We start from the raw sequence: 20,212 nt of genomic DNA, 5'->3' as shown, positions 1-20,212 counted from the left end.
ATTTTGAAAATAATTTTGTTAGTTTATCGTAAATACAGTAAAGGTTGTTTGTTAAATTGCCTTTGATGATTGTTTATAAGATTTTATGTTTATTATTAATAAAGTTATCGCTATTAATTACTTGTTTTTTAATTAGTTTTTTTTTAGAGACTAATGAGTGTCACTGTCGTCTACCCGATGTAATTTCCCGTAAAACGAGTACCCACATGACTATATTTCGCTAACTTCGATATTAATCACTTTTATTAATTAATTAATTAATCATTAATTTGACCTCGGGTAAAATATATGATGTGGGTACTCAAACTTCAGCAAATGATCTCCCGAACTCAAGTAAGTTTGTAAAAATTACCCAGAATAATTAGCACCGGAGTTAGAGTACTTTTTAATTGGTCATGATTTAAAAATTCAAATTTTTTACCGCCAATGGGATTTTCATTCGGTCTGTTGTGTCTGGGTATAAAAGAAGTGAATTTTTAAAATAATTTTGTTAGTTAATCGTAAATACAGTAAAGGTTGTTTCTTAAATTGCCTTTGATGATTGTTTATAAGATTTTATGTTTATTATTAATAAAGTTATCGCTATTAATTACTTGTTTTTTAATTAATTTTTTTTTAGAGACTAATGAGTATCACTGTCGTCTACCCGATGTAATTTCCCGTAAAACGAGTACCCACATGACTATATTTCGCTAACTTCGATATTAATCACTTTTATTAATTAATTAATTAATCATTAATTTGACCTCGAGTAAAATATATGATGTGGGTACTCAAACTTCAGCAAATGATCTCCCGAACTCATGTCCATTTGTAAAAATTACCCAGAATAATTAGCACGGGAGTTAGAGTACTTTTTAATTGGTCATGATTTAAAAATTCAAATTTTTTACCGCCAATGGGATTTTCATTCGGTCTGTTGTGTCTGGGTATAAAAGAAGTGAATTTTTAAAATAATTTTGTTAGTTAATCGTAAATACAGTAAAGGTTGTTTCTTAAATTGCCTTTGATGATTGTTTATAAGATTTTATGTTTATTATTAATAAAGTTATCGCTATTAATTACTTGTTTTTTAATTAATTTTTTTTTTAGAGACTAATGAGTGTCACTGTCGTCTACCCGATGTAATTTCCCGTAAAACTAGTACCCACATGACTATATTTCGCTAACTTCGATATTAATCACTTTTATTAATTAATTAATTAATCATTAATTTGACCTCGAGTAAAATATATGATGTGGGTACTCAAACTTCAGCAAATGATCTCCCGAACTCATGTCCATTTGTAAAAATTACCCAGAATAATTAGCACGGGAGTTAGAGTACTTCTTAATTGGTCATGATTTAAAACACCAAATTTTTTACCGCCAATGGGATTTTCATTCGGTCTGTTGTGTCTGGGTATAAAAGAAGTGAATTTTTAAAATAATTTTGTTAGTTAATCGTAAATACAGTAAAGGTTGTTTCTTAAATTGCCTTTGATGATTGTTTATAAGATTTTATGTTTATTATTAATAAAGTTATCGCTATTAATTACTTGTTTTTTAATTAATTTTTTTTTTAGAGACTAATGAGTGTCACTGTCGTCTACCCGATGTAATTTCCCGTAAAACGAGTACTCACATGACTATATTTCGCTAACTTCGATATTAATCACTTTTATTAATTAATTAATTAATCATTAATTTGACCTCGAGTAAAATATATGATGTGGGTACTCAAACTTCAGCAAATGATCTCCCGAACTCAAGTCCATTTGTAAAAATTACCCAGAATAATTAGCACGGGAGTAAGAGTACTTTTTAATTGGTCATGATTTAAAAATTCGAATTTTTTACCGCCAATGGGATTTTCATTCGGTCTGTTGTATCTGGGTATAAAAGAAGTGAATTTTTAAAATAATTTTGACCTGTAGTTGGGGTGGAGGGCTGCAGTTATTGAGGGTGACCCTTTCGTTATTAATTTTGAAATGGCGGGAAGAGTGAGATAATTTAAAAAATTTAAAATTTAGCTTTTAATTTAAAGTCTTATAATTGTTATTTCATTATGAAGTAATGTAGAGTTTTTACACTAATGATAATAATTAATAATATGCGGAAGTTGATTTTTTTGAGCGCGTAATCCATAAATAAATTTTTGACACTGAGGTGTATTGGACCCGTTATCTTTCAGTGTTTGGCTTGAAGTATTTTTTGGTAGCGAGGCTTGAATACTCATCGACCGTTTGAAGTATGATACATTTGTTTGAGTACTTTTGGTCATACATTTTGATATATTTTCCTGAAATAATAAAAAATTTTATTAATCATCTCTACTCTTGTAAATAAAAATATAGAAAATATTTGAATCCTTTAAAATTCAAATAACTCAGACACTTTAACATTTATGTAAAAATGTACAGATACCTTTTTTGTAGGAAATCAAATTCTCTACAAATTTGTACTGATCTATTTTTACTGTATCTTTGATACTTTAGCTGCTGGAATAAAAAATACGCGATCGTTACAAAAGAATATTCCTCCAAAAATTTTTGACATGGAACTCAAAATTCTGGTTGAATTTTCAGAGATACGATAAAAATGCATGAACATAAACTTGTAGAGAATTGAATTTCCTATAAAAAAGTTCTCTGTAAATTTTTTCGTAACTTCTTTAGTTCGTCTACAATTTGAATTAAAAGTAAAACATAAAAAATTAATCGTATAAAAATTATTGTCGATTCTTTTTTTTCAAAAATAATTTTTATCATAAAAATTTTTTTTTCTTCGTATTGCATGACAAATTTCCTCTCGTTTGAGTACCCACATCGATGTATTTAAAAAAATTCAAAATTCAAAATTTCCCGCGAATATTCAAATGATAATTAAACAAAGAAGAAAGAAAATATAATTACAAGTTTCAATGCCTTGTGACGATGTTCCCAAAGACTATGATGGTAATCAGGGTCAATATATGAGTCCAAAATATGAGTGTCCGTCTGTACAAACTGATCTTTATTCATTTCAAAAGTGTACTCTTCTTGCGTTGTTCTTAAATTAAATAACAAAAGCAACCTTAGGATTTTAATTAAATACCAAATAAATTCAAATTTATTATTTTTACTTTTCTTTGTTATTGAGAGCTTCGATATCTTCATGGAGATTAAATAAGTGAATATACTCTGGATTTTTCCTCACAAAATCCAATGCTTCGTACATATATCTATTAATTATGCAAATTATTATCATTATCCTTAAAAATGGACCCGAGGAAAGCTCCTTAGGCCGAAAAATTGGGAATAGGAATAGACTCTCGCAGGTAATTTTTAGTTCTATTTTTTTCGTGGGGGTTCAAAATCAAAAAATGATAGTGAATTTGAATTAATGAGATCATTTCCGTTAATTTGAGTACCCACATCGATATATTTGGATGACAAAAAAATTAATGATTAATCATGATTAATTATAATTTATTATTTTAGAAAATTAATAGCTGGGGAGTGTAGAGAATTAAATTTCCTGTTGAATGAGTACCCACATCACTATATTGCGATTAAAAAAAAATGAGTCATTTATTAATGCACTTAATAATTAATGATAATGATTAATTATAACTTGCTCGTAATATAGTGTTGTGGGTACTCATTTTACGCGGAATTTCGTGTACTTTAAGAATATCAAGCCCATTTTTTTTTAAAACGAAAATTTCGTAGCACAGAATCGAGAAAAATAATTTTTCATAGATTAAGTAATCACAAAAAACATTAACGAGTACTTGGTAATAATATAGTGATCATGGAGATTAAATAAGAGAATATATTCTGGATTTTTTCTCACAAACTCTATGCTTCGTACATATATATATTAATTATCCGAATTATTATTGTACTTAAAAATTCAAAGCTAGCAAGTCTTCTTAACATAAATTAACCTGTTAGGATCTTTGCCGAATTGGCTGGCAGCATAATCTGAAGAAAACGCAAAATATCTAGCCCGCCATTTAACGATACCGATATTTGGATTCCCGGGTATTAATGCCCCGTATCCGGCGACGAAAGTCCACGCACAGAATCCTTGAAATTCTATTTGAATTTCTTGAAAATTTTCACTAGTGTTTGGATATAAAATTAAACAGTCTCCACATTCATCTGTTTTATTAAAAAAATTATCGTGATTATTGTTCATTATTAATTAATCAACTAATTAATTAAATGAAAATGAATACTTATTAATTTTCCCATTGATCGTTCAAGTCTTTCGGCATCAGAAAGAATTTCGGAATTATTTGTAAATTTTTCTAGGCGTATTTCATCATATATTTTAATAATCTATAACAAATATATTAACAAATGTATTTTATTATTAATATTATTTACTCCAAACTGTTTTCTAAAGTCGCGCCTAAATCAAAGTACTATCGGTAAAATGGATCTCTATTGCAAGGGAATGTTCTATAGTCATGCGATGACTCAAGTAGATATTTAAGTTTTAATTTTGCCAAGTCCGCGGTGGCCGAGTGGTTAAGGCGTCAAGACAGTGTGCTGTCCCCGTGGTCTTCCTCAAACTTAATCACGATTTGGAGGCGATTTCGAAAGATTTCGTACTTCTAAATTCTGGTATTTGTGATTTCGTTTCTAAATGTATTATATAATGTAAAAATATTAATTTATTTAATGCCGTAAGATGGACGGTGGAGTTTAGGTCCATCAAGGTCATGGGGAAACCGGTAACTTGAAGAGCCCTGGTTCGAATCCAGGCCGCGGACATTTTTTTTTTTCTCAATTTAATTAATTTAATTAACACACACATACATACATATTAGACTGTCTCAAACTAAGCAACTATTTTTTTTTTGAAGAACTTTGAAAAATCAAAAGGGAATCTTAAAATATGGTGACAGTTAATATTTGAGCTCTTGATATTGATATTTAGAGATGGCTGTTGGTAATTTTCGATTTTTCATTTAGTAACATGGTAAAAAATACATAACTTCCGAAAAAATCAAGGCACAAAAAATCTTTGCTCACACATTTCGTAGAAAATTTTCAATCAGACCTTTTTTGTAGGGAATTTAATTTTACATAAGAATAAGTGGAAATGAATTTTTTTGACTCCAATGTTTTAGCAATTCTGACGTAAAACATCAAATTATGAATTAAAATTAAAAATAGCGATGATAGGCCTCTTGAAATTAATATTAAGGGCTCAAACTATCATGAAATTTTTTTTTTGTCATTCTGAATAATATTCTCGATATAGCTAAGAAATAAAAAAATAGTAAATTTTTTTGGCCCAGTCTAATCTATATATGTATGTGTTAATTAAATCAATTTAATTGAAAAAAAAAAAAAAAAAAAAATATCCGCGGCCTGGATTCGAACCAGGGCTCTTCAAGTTACCGGTTTCCCCATGACCTTGATGGGCCGAAACTCCACCGTCCATCTTACGGCATTAAATAAATTAATATTTTTACATTATATAATACATTTAGAAACGAAATCACAAATGTCAGTATTTAGAAATACGAAATCTTTTGAAATCGCCTCCAAATGGTGATTAAGTTTGAGGAAGACCACGGGGACAGTACACTGTCTTGACGCCTTGACCACTCGGCCACCGCGGACTTGGCAAAATTCAAACTTAAATATCTACTTGAGTCATCGCATGACTATAAGCTATAGACATTCTCTTGCAATAGGAATCTATCTTTCTGACAGTGCTATAATTTAGGCGCGACTTTTAAAAACTCATTAAAATTATAGTCTCTATTTTATTTAACAAACTGAATATTTTAAAAAATTCCTAGGTGTGTAATTTTCTAGTTGCTGAAAATTTACTGATCTACAGAAAAGGTTTTCTATGATTTTTGCATAAATTCAACCATTCACAAGATATCCGACTTCAAAGTTTGATACGATTCGAAGAACTTGTTTTTGCTCGTTCTGAATTTTATACCACGCCAACTAATGAGAATTCAGAAATTCTCAATATCCTTATTTGTAGGAAATTGAATGCTCTACAAAAAAAGTCTCTTATCATTTTTCGACAAATCCATCTGTTCAAAAGTTATTGGAGCTCGAAGTAAAGTTAGAGTAAATTTCGAGATCTTCTTACTTTTTCGGCTAAACTATCGGACTTATCATAAAATGTCATTCAAACTTTTTCGTAGACAATTTTATTTCCTACAAATTATCATTGATAATTTTTTTTCAAATTCTGCATTGTTTTCTAGTTATTTTTATTTTAATGTTATGCTCATAAAAAAAATAGTCTTCTGATCGATTTTAAGAGCTTGGCATTAAAATAGAAAATTTTTAATTTCTATCAATCCACACTTATTCAAAAAATTAAAGGAACAAGAAAATTTATTAAATTTTTTGGTGATTTTTGGAAGGGTGTATTTTTGTGAAAAATGATCGTATCGAAAAAACAAAAATCGCAAATTGAAGCTTGAAATCTCTAGTTTAAAGATCTTTCAGCAAAATATTTTTTCGAGCCACGGTTTTTGCGGAATCATAAGAAAAAGGTCGAGACAAAATTTTTCTAAATTTTTTGGTTTTGTTTTTTAGGTCTACGGGGCCGGGAAAAATTTTTTCAAAAAAACGAATTCATGGTTCGTTTAGGAAATTTATTCAGCTACGATTTGCTTTTTTTTTTGTTTTTCTGTACGTCAATTTGCTGCTGAGATATCAGCCTTCAAATGAAAAAGGATCTTTTTGTCTTTGATTATTGATATCTCAGCAAGTAATGGTCACACAGTAATTTAAAGGGCAGTTTAATAAACTTGAATGAATTCCCTACGAGCTCCATTTTTGATTTTTTCAAAAAAAAAATTTTTTTTCATCCTTGATATCCATTTGAAAAACCCACAAAAAATGGCCATTTTCTGGTTTTTTAGTCAACTCATCGCTACTCTGCAAATATTGATAAAAAAAATAATGTTGCCAGGTAATTTTACAGCTTAATGTACCCCAAAAAATTCGATCATTTTTCACAAAAATACAGCCTTCCAAAAATCACCAAAAAATTTATAAAATTTTCTTGTTCCTTTAATTTTTTGGATAAGTATATAAGGGAAACAAAAGTAGCATCTGTATCTAAATCACCTATTCTGGGAATGAATAAGAAGATATTTATTATAAATCATTATTCACTTACATCAGTGCTCAGTAATTTTAATTTTTCCGTAAAATTATTAATATTGTCTAGTAATATTATTTCATCCTGTAATTTCATCCATATTGATGTCAAATCAATAAATTGCGGCTATAATGAATAAAAATGAACTTATTAATTGAAATCAAAAATTAATTAAAAGTACACTTACATAAACTTGTACTATAGGTATTGCAGTACGAAATTTTACAGTATCATGTAGTTTATGTAAACGCATTTCTAATGTATCCATCAAAATTTTAAATTCCGCTTTTATTTCTTCAAGGTCCGATAAAACTTTTCTTTAATAAAATTAATTAGTTATTAAATAACTAAATTAATTAATTAATTTATCGCAATATTTACCTGACATAAATTTCTTGTTGACGACAAGTAACTAGTGTGCCAATAATCAACTTGATTTCTGAAAACTTTTCGTCATCAGAGCAACCGGATTTAGTTTTTTTATCGAAATAATTGTTGGCTATATTTTCAACGGCTGCTGTTAGACGATATATCTTACTCATTAAATCTTCAAGAAGTTTTAGAGTCGAATTACAAGATTTTTCAAGTGATTCTTGAAGAATATTCGGTACTAAAATTTTTTTTAAATTTATCAATGACATATCTGTAAAGTCGATGAAATTTCGCGTAGAATGAGTACCCACATCGATATGTTATGAAAAAGTGATAATTAATTGTTTAATTATTATTAATTAATTAATTAATTAATTCATGTGTACTCTTTGTAATCGAAATTAAAATATAGGCATGTGGGTATTCGTTTTAATTGGGAAAAAATTTTGTAACGAATAAAAAAAAAATTTTTGAAAAAAAAAAAAAAAAAAAAAAAAAATTGAATTTGGAATATATTGATGTGGGTACTTAAACTAGAGGGAATTTCGTCACGATTTTGACAGTAGCATAGATTTTTGAATTTCGTTTAAATTCCCACAATAATTTATCGAAAGACTTGTGAAAGGTACATAAAATTTTATTTTGTAAAATGAATTTGATTAAATACGATTGTCTATTCCATGTCCACCGCGTTGACAATCTTTGTTGAACAGTCTAATCCCCGCAACAATACTCATTAATTCAATTAGTTGTTTGTTTTTGGCTTTTTTTGGTAAAGTAACGAAATTAGTTACTTCTGATGGCAGATAAATACTTTGCAGTGCCATTGCAGCTTCTCTGAATAATTTTAAATGGATAATTATTTTTATTTTAATTATAAATTATTATCAGTAAGTAATTATTACTTCAAAACAGCTGGTGTCATCGAATCTCCCAGTCCGCTCATAATCGTAATAACAATCAATATTTTTTCATAAATTTTCTCAATATCACGGTCAGTATTCACTCGAGATGTTTCACAAACTTCATTTATCAACGGACATAATTTTTTTTCTAAACGCTGACGATATTTTTTTATTACTTCATCTGAAGAAAAAATTAATTTTATCACGGAAATTTAAATTATTTATATTTAAATAAACAAATGATAATTTAAAAAAATACTTTTATTTAAATAATAACGCGCGAAATTTAATTGCATTTTCATCATTATTAAATTTGGATTTTTTTTGTCTGTTAATTTATTAACAATAACATTTATTTTTTCATTTATATCCTCAGCATTAAAAAAATATTCGGGATTTAATTGATATAAATTCACCTTTAATATGAAATATGAAATTAATTAATTAAATAATCTATAAATATATGTACGTATAAAGGTTAATGATAGAAAAAATTATTATACTTACGAAAAATAAAACAAATTCTTTATTAAAAATGAAATTTTTATCACGACACTCATCGATGATGATATTTATTATATTTTTTTTATTCAAAGTAATTTTTTTTTCGTTCATGTTTAGTAAAAAAGTAATGGGAAAACTTAGTACTGCTAAACGATATTAGGAAATATATATAGAAATGTTTGATCAATTGCCCTTGGTAACGAGTAAATTTTTAAGCAGTTTTATTTTTTAAAATAAAATAGCTTTTCATTTTGGCTGGTTTAGGATACAAACGATCAATTGATTGATTTCTTAGCTAGGCATTACTGCAAAATTACTGTTTTTTTTTTTTTTTTTTTTTTTTTTTTTTACGAAGGCAGGTGGAAATCTTCAAAAGACAATACAGAAAATCAAAATTTCCTTGAACAAAGTGGCTTTTCTTTCCTTGGACAATAAGATATACATGGAGAGGGAAGTCACCAGTGCTAGGCAGTGGCATTGAGAGTAGTTCGGCGCTCGCCACTAGATTGCGTCCAGCCGCTGGGATGTCCCTGGTTAGACATTTAATTCAGATGTTTTAAATTCGACAATGATAGCGACAATGTGGTGAACGAATTCTCTCTGCAATATTTTGGTTTGTTATGCTCACAACTCGCGATCATTTTGTAGACACTAAGAAAAAAAGCTTTCCATCGCACGGCATTGAATAAATTAATATTTTTGTATGCTTAAACATAATCTGAATCGAATTAAAACTTATCACGGGTTTTGAAATTGATTTTTTGCAAAATCGCCTTCAAGTCGGGATAAAGTTTGATGGAGACCACGGGGACAGTACACTGTCTTGACGCCTTAACCACTCGGCCACCGCGGACTTGGAAAAATTCAAACTTAAATTATGACGATATCGTTGACAGGAACTTAATTGCTATCAAACAGTTGGCCTCGTGTAACGGTCTCTGGGTACACGTAATCCAGAAGAACTGTGACACCAACTCATCTATGTGAGAATCTCTAATGATGATCCAAAACGGATGTTCGGTGAATATCGTTGATGGATGCCTGAATCTAGAAGTGAGTTTCAGAAGACGCTGACCGAAAAATTCGGACTGCTCGTTCAACAGGCGGGTTGTTTCCAGGTCAGTTCCTTCTGGGGCCAATTCGGTGACTTCTTCTGCCCCTGGTAAATCAACGAAGAAGACAGTTTCACGCGTTTTCGAATTAATCTGAAACAAATATAAAACAATAAATTGTGGCTGATATTCTAAAAAAATCAAAAGAATATACAGAATTTAGGAAGAAACATACCAATTGAACAATTAAGATACTTCTCGAAGCGGTTAAGTTGAAAATGATTTGAAAAACAGTCCTCTTCCCGATAGCATAGTCAAAATAATCCATGTGCCTTTTCATCATTTGATTCCAATTGGTGAAAAAATTTAATGGGAGATGAGGATTCGATATTTTGGCCAAATCGCAAAGACCGTGTTCATATGAATATTCTACTGCACTGTACACTGTTAAAAATAATTTGAAAATTACAATACAAAAGGAATGAATTTCCATAACTAGATATTTGAATTGTATTTTCAATAAAAAAAAGCTTTGAATTTAATATACGTAATTTAATAATCAAGCTGGTATTTAAAATTAAGATAAAAAATATGAATTTTAATAAACGTACTTATAATTTATACTTGTTTTTTGAATTTTCAAACCAAGTATTGAAAATTCTAAGCCATACTGAATTTTAATAATTCCATTTCAAATTTCATAATACTTATTTGAAAATTCAAATGCTATTGTAAAGTTTTTCTTTTCTCAATAATATAAAGTAAATAAAACTTGTGACTGGACTGAACATCATTGACAGTATGATAAATGATAAAATGATACAGTGTTAAATGTGATATACACTGTTGAAATAATTGTTTGAATTTTCAAAACATTGTAAAAAAGTTCGGGCCTGTTGAAAATCGCCCAAAAATTTAGAATTTTTTTTTGATCCTTTAATTTTTTCCATTAGTGTATACAATTTCATAAAAATTATATACAATTCTATATAATTGCAATATATAGAAATGTATACGATTTCTATACACTGAGAGAAAAAAAAATTTTTGTCAAGCTTTTTTTTTACTTATTTCTGTGAATACTTAAAACAAGAAATTTTTCCTACATCGAAGTATAATATTTCTTATTTTTAGCAACTATTGCTTCGATCTAGTAATATATTACTAGATACATGAGTTACCTGTAAAAATCAATTATTTCTTGAATTAAGTTGACATATTTATATATTCAAACAAGCAATTACGTAAGCCAAGAAAAATCTGTCTTTGACCAAGCAATTTTTTTCCAAGTTCGAGAATATTTTTTCTCAAGTCAAGAAACTTTATTCTTGGCTAAAGACATTTTTCGTATTGAGTCAAATAAAAAAGTTCTTCAACTAAAACAAAAAAAATTTTAAACTTAGTAAAAAATTTCTCATCTTAAGTGATTTTTTTTTCAGTTCGAAAATATTTTTTTCTCAACTTAAGGAATTTTTTATCATAGTGTGACGAGTCACAATATTTTCATATATAAAAAAAAAAAAATTATTAAAAGAAAAAAAAATAAACGCAAAAATATAGTGCGTGTAAAAAAAAAATAAATAAAAATAAATCAATTTAAATGAATAAAGAGATAGAGAAAAAATAAGGCGAATGAAAATAACAAAGTGTGCAGACGCAGAGTGCGAAAGAAAAAATTAGTACCAGGAGTCACCGCTAGGCGCAAAAGAGCGCTGCAACATTTTCCTAGTTGGACAGTTAGAATAGAAGTAATAAGTTCCGTTCTCCGTCAACTACTCGCAACAGGACAATATCATAATAGAAGAGTACTAGTACCCATGAGGTAAATACTTGAGAGTAGATTTTTGGAATGCTTTTCAGTCATGTATAACATACAAATACTATGAAACAATAAATTGACGAAAGGCAATGACAAATGGCAATGATGAAAGGCAATGTCAATGACGTCTTGAAATTTAACGAAAGGCTATTCCTCGTCAATTCCATATGACGTTTTATTTTGGCCGACAATTATCGCGCTTCTGATGTTTTTTTATTGCCCAAACATATTTAAAGTTCCCCGTGTTGCAAATGGGGCAAGACAATGTTTCTTTCAGGTGTTTTGCCCATACGTGATCAACTATTTTTCGAGGAGACATTTCTTTGTTACATGTTTTACACCGACCTTCACGTCGATTTGGCAACGGTTCTATCTCGTTCTCCCAATCGGTATTTTTTAATCGGTCTGGGTTATCAACTTTGTATGCTTTTTTTCCAAACCAAATTTGCCCAGACTCTACCTTGTCTAAATGTAATTCTTTGAAGAACTCAATTCTTCTTTTTCCTGAGGTAATTTTGGCATATTTTTTTCTCGGCCGACGTGGAGTATGTAAGCCTGAACATCTTGAGGGTCTTTTTCCTGCTCGCCTTTTCGATTTGAACACTCGGGATGGACCTGGTGATGGAGTGCTCGGGTCAGGATCAGCATCATCACTTTCTCCGTTGTCATCCTCATCGTCTTCACTTTCTTCGTCGCCTTCTTCTTCAGCGTCTCCATCGTCATCCTCTTCGCTTTCTTCTTCAGCGTCTCCATCGTCATCCTCTTTACCTTCTTCTTCAGCGTCTCCATCGTCATCCTCTTCGCCTTCTTCTTCAGCGTCTTCATCGTCATCCTCTTCGCCTTCTCCTTCAGCGTCTTTATCGTCATCCTCTTCTTCTTCACTGCTATCATCTTTCACGTCACTTACTCGACTTTTATCCTCATCGGCATTGTCTCCTTCATCATTATTGCCCTGTTCATCATCCTCATCATTGTCATCTGCTTCGTCTTCACTCATCCCAACTAACGTATCTTCAATATTGATACTTCCTTCGTGACTTTCTTCATCAATTTCTTCATCATTTTCATCCTCTGGGGCCGGACTTTCTACTTCCTTCTTTACAATGACAGGTGGAGTCGTCAAATCTATCATTACTGGTTGTGCTCTCGGAGGTGTTTCACGAGCTTGTTCTTCACGTTGATGAGTTAACTCTTCAATTCGACGAATTAACTCTTTAGTTTGACGTGTTAATTCTTCGATCTTTTTATTCATTTCTCGCTCTTTGCATCGAGCTTTTTCTAACTCCCTATGAGTAGCTTCTTCTCGTTCTCTGCGTTGAGCTTCTTCTTCTTCTTTACGAGCCAGTTTTTGCTTAAGATTGTCCAAGTCTTGCCTTATTCTGGCTAATTCTGACTCTTTCTGCCTCAATTCTTCATTTTGACCAGCCATCTCATCCGATGCTCCCATTTGGCGTGAGGTGCCTGGAACTTGAAGGGTGTTGGTACTGCTTGCAACTGGCGATCTCTGCTCTTCTATTCTCGGCCGAGAAGTGTTGAGGCGAATGAAGTTTCCTCGTTGATTGTCCGGGCCTAGGCATCTTGGGATGCTCGCCAAAACATTTATTGCGGGAAAACAGTTTACGTGGTTCAATGGTGTCTTCGCGCATGAAATCCAGTATATTTTGCGCAAGCTCTCTTCATGAAACCTCCGTCGTAGCAACAACCAGAAAGGATTCCCGGTGAACACCGTATCCTGAGTCCTCATCCCATTCGTAAGCTCAGACCCGAGTCGAAATTTTGGCCCCCATTTCAACCTCAAATAACCAACTTTGTTGAGGTTGTGTCGGGTCAAATGAGGATGAAATCACATACAAATTTTGCTCCTCATGTGACCCTCAATGTAGTAGTTATCGGACAAAATACCATAGTGAGGACGATATGAGGGCGAAATTTTTGAGCCTCATACAACCCTCTTTAGCCTCATACCATTTCATTTACTTTTTTCTGTGTGTGTACGTGTGTGCGTGTGTGTGTAGTTGTGCATTTAATAATACATATATATATATATATATATATATATATTTCTACAAAATATAAATTCTTCACTTTATTATGACGCATGTTTATTGTTAAATTAAAATTACAGTTCAAAAACAATTAATATTTTGCATATAGTGTAGCTTTTAGAATAATATTAGTTACATTTATATTTTTCTTAGGATGTTATTTATATATTTAAATGTTCATTTTCATCTTCATCACTGCTTGATTTGTAGTCTTTCTGTTCATTACGTTGTTTGTCATCACAATCTAATGCAAATAGAAAATATTATTACTTTACTGATTCTAGAAAAAAATAATTTTTGAGTTTAATAGAAAATTACCGTAATCCTCACTACATAATTGTGGATATTTTTCCATTATCGTTTGTTTCTTCAGCCTGTCCTTGTTGTAAGCGCATTTGTTTATTTAATTAATAAATGCTGGCTCAAGTATGTTCCTTTTTTCGGAATGATTGATCCAATCTATAATAAAAAAAAAAATATTGTTTGAAAGGAACTAGCACTCTTAACATAAAAATAATTATTTTTTAATTTTCGCTGTTTTTTCTAAATGAAGTATTAGTTCACAAAGTAGTAAAAATTACGACAGATGTATACAGAAATAACAAACTTTTTTTACCTAACTTTTTCGAATGGTAAAACATAGGCAAAAAAATAAGTCAAGCCTTTGTAATGGCTAATAATATGAGAGTTATCGTAATTATTGCAATAAGTATTAAGCTTACTTCATTTTATTTATTAGTTAGAAATTTTTCATAGAAAAAAATAATTAAACACTATACTTACTATTGATAGCCAATATTTTTGTAACTGTTTAGGTTTCTTTATTTGTCACAAAGCTTTTCCACGGCAACTTTACCACACTCCTATCACGCGTTTAGTTCTTGGAACAACTGATAGCACGGGAATAACGTCCTTTGAATGACTTTTTATCCAATAAATAATCACATAGTGTCTTATTTAGACATTATAATGAAAAAAAAATTAATTTTAATAATTTTTTATCTTTGAATGTTAATTTTTGGATGACTGTTGTATGTTCACTATTGCTTTTAACAGGCCAGCGTTCGAAGACGGAATGATGAAAATTTTAGAAATGTTGAAGCCATGTGCTAAGGATTACAAACGTAAAATTTTATGACCCATTCATGTTGGTGAAAATTTTTTTTTACTTAGCTCGGGTTACACTCAATATCCAGAATAGTATACATATAAAGGAAAATAAACTTCACTATTTACAATGTAGCATTCAAAATTATATAGGGTAGGTTACCAACGAACTCGAACAAATTTCTTTAAAAAGTATTAACCGTATAAGTCGAAAGTTTTAACCACCCGGTATAAAGGCTTCTTCTATTTTTAAAAACTTAGGTAGGAGAAGAGGAGGCAAAATGGGCCCCTAAAAATTAAGGGGCCCATTTGCCCCCCCCCCTTTCCCTACTATATATAGAAAATTAGTAGACAATGCATTTTAATATATATATTTAATATGCATTTAAAATATATATATATATATATATTAGTTTTAGTTTATTTAAATAGATTTAGATTTATTAAATTGAAATTCATTTTACATCGAGCGTATTCAACACTACACATATTTACTACATTTAACACATTATGTATATTTATATATATATATATAAAATTGGTATTTTTATATTTTATTTTTATCCCAAAAAATTAAATTCTTTGGTAATACTAAAATTTATCTAAGTCCTTTTTAGTTGGAAATTTTTCTAAGTCTTTTTCTAAACGGAATTCTTTTATGTATGTATGTATCTATATATGTACGTGTGCCTGGGCTCTATGAGGGTCAGTATGAGGTTTATGAGTTTGATATGAGGTTCAGCTTAGTCGAGTTAGGTTTTTGAGTATGAAATGAGGGTCAGTATGAGGTTTATGAGTTCGAAATGAGGTTCAGTTTAGTCGCATGAGGTTTCTGAGTATGAAATGAGGGTCAGTAAACTCCATTGAGGGCGAGATGAGATTCACTTTGCTCTTTTGAGGATCAAATGAGGGGCAAAACCCAAAAATGAGTGTGAAATGAGGGCTAAAATTTCGACTCGGGAGAGATCCGTTGTTTGAAAAATTTCGACTGGTTTTCTAACAAGCGGATTGTCGCAGGATCAGAACCTTCTGGGGCCAATTTTTTCAAGTCCTCTATCCCCGGTAAATCGACAAAGAAGGCCGTCTCATTTGTCTCTGAATTAATCTGGGACAAATATTTAACAAATATACACTTATCCAAAAAATTAAAGGAACAAAGAAATTTTATAAATTTTTTAGTGATTTTTGAACGGCTGTATTTTCGTGAAAAATGATCGTATTGAAAAAACAAAAAAAAAAACAAATTGAAGCTTGAAATCTCTAGTTTGAAGATCTTCCAGCAAAATATTTTTTAGAGCCATGGTTTTTGCGGAATCATAAGAAAAAGGTCGAGACAAAATTTTTCGAAATTTTTTGTTTTTGTTTTTAAGGTCTACGGGGCCGGGAAAAATTAAAAAAAAAAACGAATTTATGGCTCATTACTGAAAATAGATATCCTCTTCGCTGGTATCCGGAAACCAGCTTGAAATGAGCCCCTTAATATTTTTTTCTTTGTCTCCGAAAAAAGTTGTAGACTTTCCAGACCCACTGATGCCGTAGGCGATAACACAGCATGGCTTCAAAGTTTGCCGTTGCTGCTGCGTCTCTTGTTCTTGAACTTTAAGGCATATTCTATGCCTGATAAATGCAAAAGTTTCTTCTGGGCTCTCCGAGTATTTACTGACTTTAATCTGCCAGTTATTACTCAAAGTAATTAGCCGCTGGTTGGGTCGGGAAGATGTGGTTTTCGTAATTTCAATCTGTCTTGATTTAGGTGGGGTATCTTCAACCTCACGCAAAGCACCAGAAAACGTTTGAGAGATCGGGCAAAATTTATATAGGGAATTTATTCAAGTTTTTTAAACTACCCTTTGAATTACTGTGCGGCTATTATTTGCTGAGATATCAATAATCAAAGACAAAAGGATCCTTTTTCATTTGAAGGCTGATATCTCAGCAGCAAATTGACGTACAGAAAAACAAAAAAAAAAAAAGCAAATTGTAGCTGAATAAATTTCCTAAGCGAGCCATAAATTCGTTTTTTTGAAAAAATTTTTCCCGGCCCCGTAGTCCTTAAAAACAAAAACAAAAAATTTCGAAAAATTTTGTCTCGACCTTTTTTTTATGATTCCGCAAAAACCGTGGCTCTAAAAAATATTTTGCTGGAAGATCTTCAAACTAGAGATTTCAATCTTCAATTTGCTTCTTTTGTTTTTTCAATACGATTATTTCTCATGAAAATACAACCGTTCAAAAATCACTATTTTAAAGTTAAAAAGCATAAAATTTACTGTAAATATATTATATTGTCAATTTTGCATATTTTATTTATTTAAAAAAGAAAAAGTTGATGTGATCAGATGGAAAAAATAATTAAAAAATTCAGAAGACTCCTTTTCTAAACGGAATAGTTAAGAAAATTGACGCTCACAAGCTGTGTTGATAGACACGAACAAACTTTATATTTTTTATCAATAAATATTTGATATTTTTTACTAACAATAATTTTTTTCGATTTCTTAAATTGTAAAGATTGTTTGAAAATGTATACGACCATTATTAATATAGTAGGTAGTTAAATATGTCTTAAAATGTGATAGGGTGTCAATAATTGGACCCCTGTCAATAATTAGTCCTTTTATCTTACATGGAGAGGGAAGTAACCAGTGCTAGGCAGTGGCAATGAGAATAGTTCGGCGCTCGCCACTAGATCGCGTCCAGCCACTGTGATGTCCCTGGTTGAATACATATTTCAGAAGTGTTATATTCGCATCATGACAACGATTCAGTGTCGTATAATTTTCTGTTATACGACTAAATTACAACTTTTTTGTTTTTGGAAAAAGTGTATTATTACACTATAGACCAATTTTTCTTTACTGCTCTTCACGAAAAACATGAAAGAAAAAAACGTTTTTGAAGAGAAAGAGTTTTGCAGAATTTTGCAATTCTCGTTCTCTTTCTTTCTTCTTTAATTCGTCTTCTTTCCCAGCCATTGCAATCGGTGTTGATATTTGTCGAGATGTGCTGGGAACTTGAAAGAGTGTTGCCACTCTTTATAGCTGACGTACTTTGTCTTTCTACCCTTGGTCGAGAAGTGTTTAGTCGGACAAAGTTCCCACTTCGATTTTCAGAGCCTTGGCATATTAGAATACTTGCCAAGACGTTAACTGCTGGGAAACAGTTCTCATGATTGAAGGGCGTTCTGGCGCACGAAATCCAATATATGTTCCGCAGATTTCTGCCGTTGAATGTTCTCCGCAGCAACAACCAAAATTGGTGTCCGGTGAACACCGTTTCTTGTTTCCTCATCTCATTCGTTAGTTTGGAGATTCGCTTCTTGAAAAATTTGGACTGATTTTCCAACAAGCGAACTGTTTTGGCATTAGATCCTTCGGGGGCTAGATTTTTTAAATCTTCTGTCCCTGGCAAGTCGATAAAGAACGCTGTCTCGTTCGTCTCTGAATTTGAAGAATTTAGGAATTAACATACCAATTGTATAACCAAGATACTTCTCGAAGAGATGGTGTTAAACCTCGTTTTACACACAATCCTCTTCTTGAGAGTATCTTCTAAGTCACAAATTTTCTTCCTCTCGAACGTATCCCATGAAGTTGTAGATGATAATGGGATCTTCGAGCTCGATGAACTAACTAAATCGCGAGACTCCTTTTCATATGAATAGTCGACGGCACTGTAATTAAGCATAACAATAATTTCAAAATGATATATATATGTATATGACTGTTTCACTTTGCAACATTATTGATTTTTATGCTTACTATTCGTAATCACTTATTATACAGTGAGAAAAAAAATTTATCAAATTCTAAGTAGAATTTCATAATATTCTCATTTGAAAATTTCGAAGAGAATTTTTGAATAATTTAGTGAATATTGATAACTCTAATTTAATGTTGTTGCAAAATGATTTAGTAAAACTACACGTTGATCATTACCGAAAATAAATGTCCTCTTCGCTGGTATCCGGAAACCAGCTTGAAATAAGGCCCTTAATATTTTTCTCGTTGTCACCGAAAAACGTTGTGGACTTTCCAGACCCACTGATGCCGTAGGCGATAACACAGCATGGCTTCAAAGTTTGCCGTGGCTGCTGCGTCTCTTGGTCTTGAACATTAAGGCATATTCTATGCCTGATAAATGCAAGAGTTTCTTCTGGGCTCTCCGAGTATTTACTGACTTTAATCTGCCAGTTATTACTCAGAGTAATTAGCCGCTGGTTGGGTCGGGAAGATGTGGTTTTCGTTATTTCTATCAGTCTTGATTCAGGTGGGGTATCTTCAACCTCACGCAAAGCACCCAAAAACGTTTGAAAGATCGGGCAAAATTTATATTTCTATAGAAAAAAAAAAAAAAAAAAAAATTAGTTCGATAAATCTGATAAAAGCTAAAATAAGTTATTAATAAAATATCATCCCACAAAAGAAAATTTCAGCAATGACTGTTATTACTGTGAACCATCCGCAAAGTATTACACCCTATTTTTGCCCAGAGAACAAGAGATCAAAATTATCGATGAATTCATAAGCTCCGACTAAGTGTTTGATGATACATATATATAAAACTAGTCGGAACTTAATGAAAACCATCGACATCTCGCTGTAAATTTTCATAGGAACTCAGTAACGCAATTATTCTAAGGTTTATTTGTGACTCGTTATTTTCGTTTTGTTGATCACCACCATTTTCGTCATCGTCGATGGACATTGAATAGTTGCATGTTTTTTGACCATATACGTATTGCAGATTATGGGCGTGGCATAATACACCAACACTGGCACCTCCCAACTGACTTTTTCTTCCAATCATGGCAGAGAATCTCCACGATGCAAATATTTTACAAGAAATGTTTTCAGATCTTCTATCCCTGCTAAGTCGATGAAGAAAACAATCGATTTTTTAGACCCATTCAAGTACCGGGACTAGTGGTTTTTTCATCTTTTCGACTTTCGAGACCACTGCAGATACCTTTCAAATTAGATGCCTTAGAATAGTGGCCCATATCCCCCTCGAATATTTTTACACTTTATACATTATTATAATTGAACACTTGTTTCATCTACATTCATCTACAAATCTTGAATTATATATTTATTGATATTTTGGCGCCGCCTTCTTGAATTTAAACACATGGAGTTTTTTTCCAGATTTACAGTCGGTTAGTAAGAAAATAAACATTTGTCATCGTGATTCGGCCGGTTAAATTGAATCAGTATCAACGGGAATCTGTGTAATGGCAATCTGGTTATTTGGGATCTGAGTTATCAGAATCTGGATCATCAATTCATC

The 20,212-nt window shown here is 31.2% G+C and overlaps 3 protein-coding genes across 3 annotated transcripts; all 3 read right to left on the bottom strand.

Annotated features, from left to right (window-relative positions):
• Positions 1 to 2,071: 2,071 nt before the first annotated feature.
• On the bottom strand, positions 2,072 to 9,004 carry LOC130677329 (cilia- and flagella-associated protein 206-like). The gene is made up of 12 exons (XM_057484090.1): positions 8,904 to 9,004; positions 8,656 to 8,812; positions 8,397 to 8,577; positions 8,159 to 8,328; positions 7,501 to 7,729; positions 7,307 to 7,436; positions 7,138 to 7,245; positions 4,205 to 4,307; positions 3,911 to 4,127; positions 3,104 to 3,202; positions 2,895 to 3,030; positions 2,072 to 2,281 (listed from the first exon to the last, which is right to left on the bottom strand). Exons 2-12 carry the CDS (start codon positions 8,699 to 8,701, stop codon positions 2,072 to 2,074), a joined length of 1,629 nt encoding a protein of 542 aa, XP_057340073.1. The 5' UTR covers positions 8,702 to 8,812; positions 8,904 to 9,004.
• A 6-nt stretch (positions 9,005 to 9,010) lies between these two features.
• Positions 9,011 to 10,390, bottom strand: LOC130678680 (uncharacterized). Its single transcript, XM_057486109.1, has 2 exons — positions 10,188 to 10,390; positions 9,011 to 10,105 (listed from the first exon to the last, which is right to left on the bottom strand). Exons 1-2 carry the CDS (start codon positions 10,293 to 10,295, stop codon positions 9,776 to 9,778), a joined length of 438 nt encoding a protein of 145 aa, XP_057342092.1. The 5' UTR covers positions 10,296 to 10,390; the 3' UTR covers positions 9,011 to 9,775.
• Positions 10,391 to 11,946: 1,556 nt separating this feature from the next.
• On the bottom strand, positions 11,947 to 13,515 carry LOC130677248 (glutamic acid-rich protein-like). The gene has a single exon (XM_057483968.1). It carries the CDS (start codon positions 13,513 to 13,515, stop codon positions 11,947 to 11,949), a length of 1,569 nt encoding a protein of 522 aa, XP_057339951.1.
• Between the last annotated feature and the right edge of the window lie 6,697 nt (positions 13,516 to 20,212).

Source organism: Microplitis mediator, chromosome 1, assembly GCF_029852145.1.
Source record: "Microplitis mediator isolate UGA2020A chromosome 1, iyMicMedi2.1, whole genome shotgun sequence".
Lineage (NCBI taxonomy): Eukaryota > Metazoa > Arthropoda > Insecta > Hymenoptera > Braconidae > Microplitis > Microplitis mediator.
The sequence above is the reverse complement of the archived record's forward strand: the minus strand, read 5'-3'. Positions and strand labels throughout refer to the sequence as shown.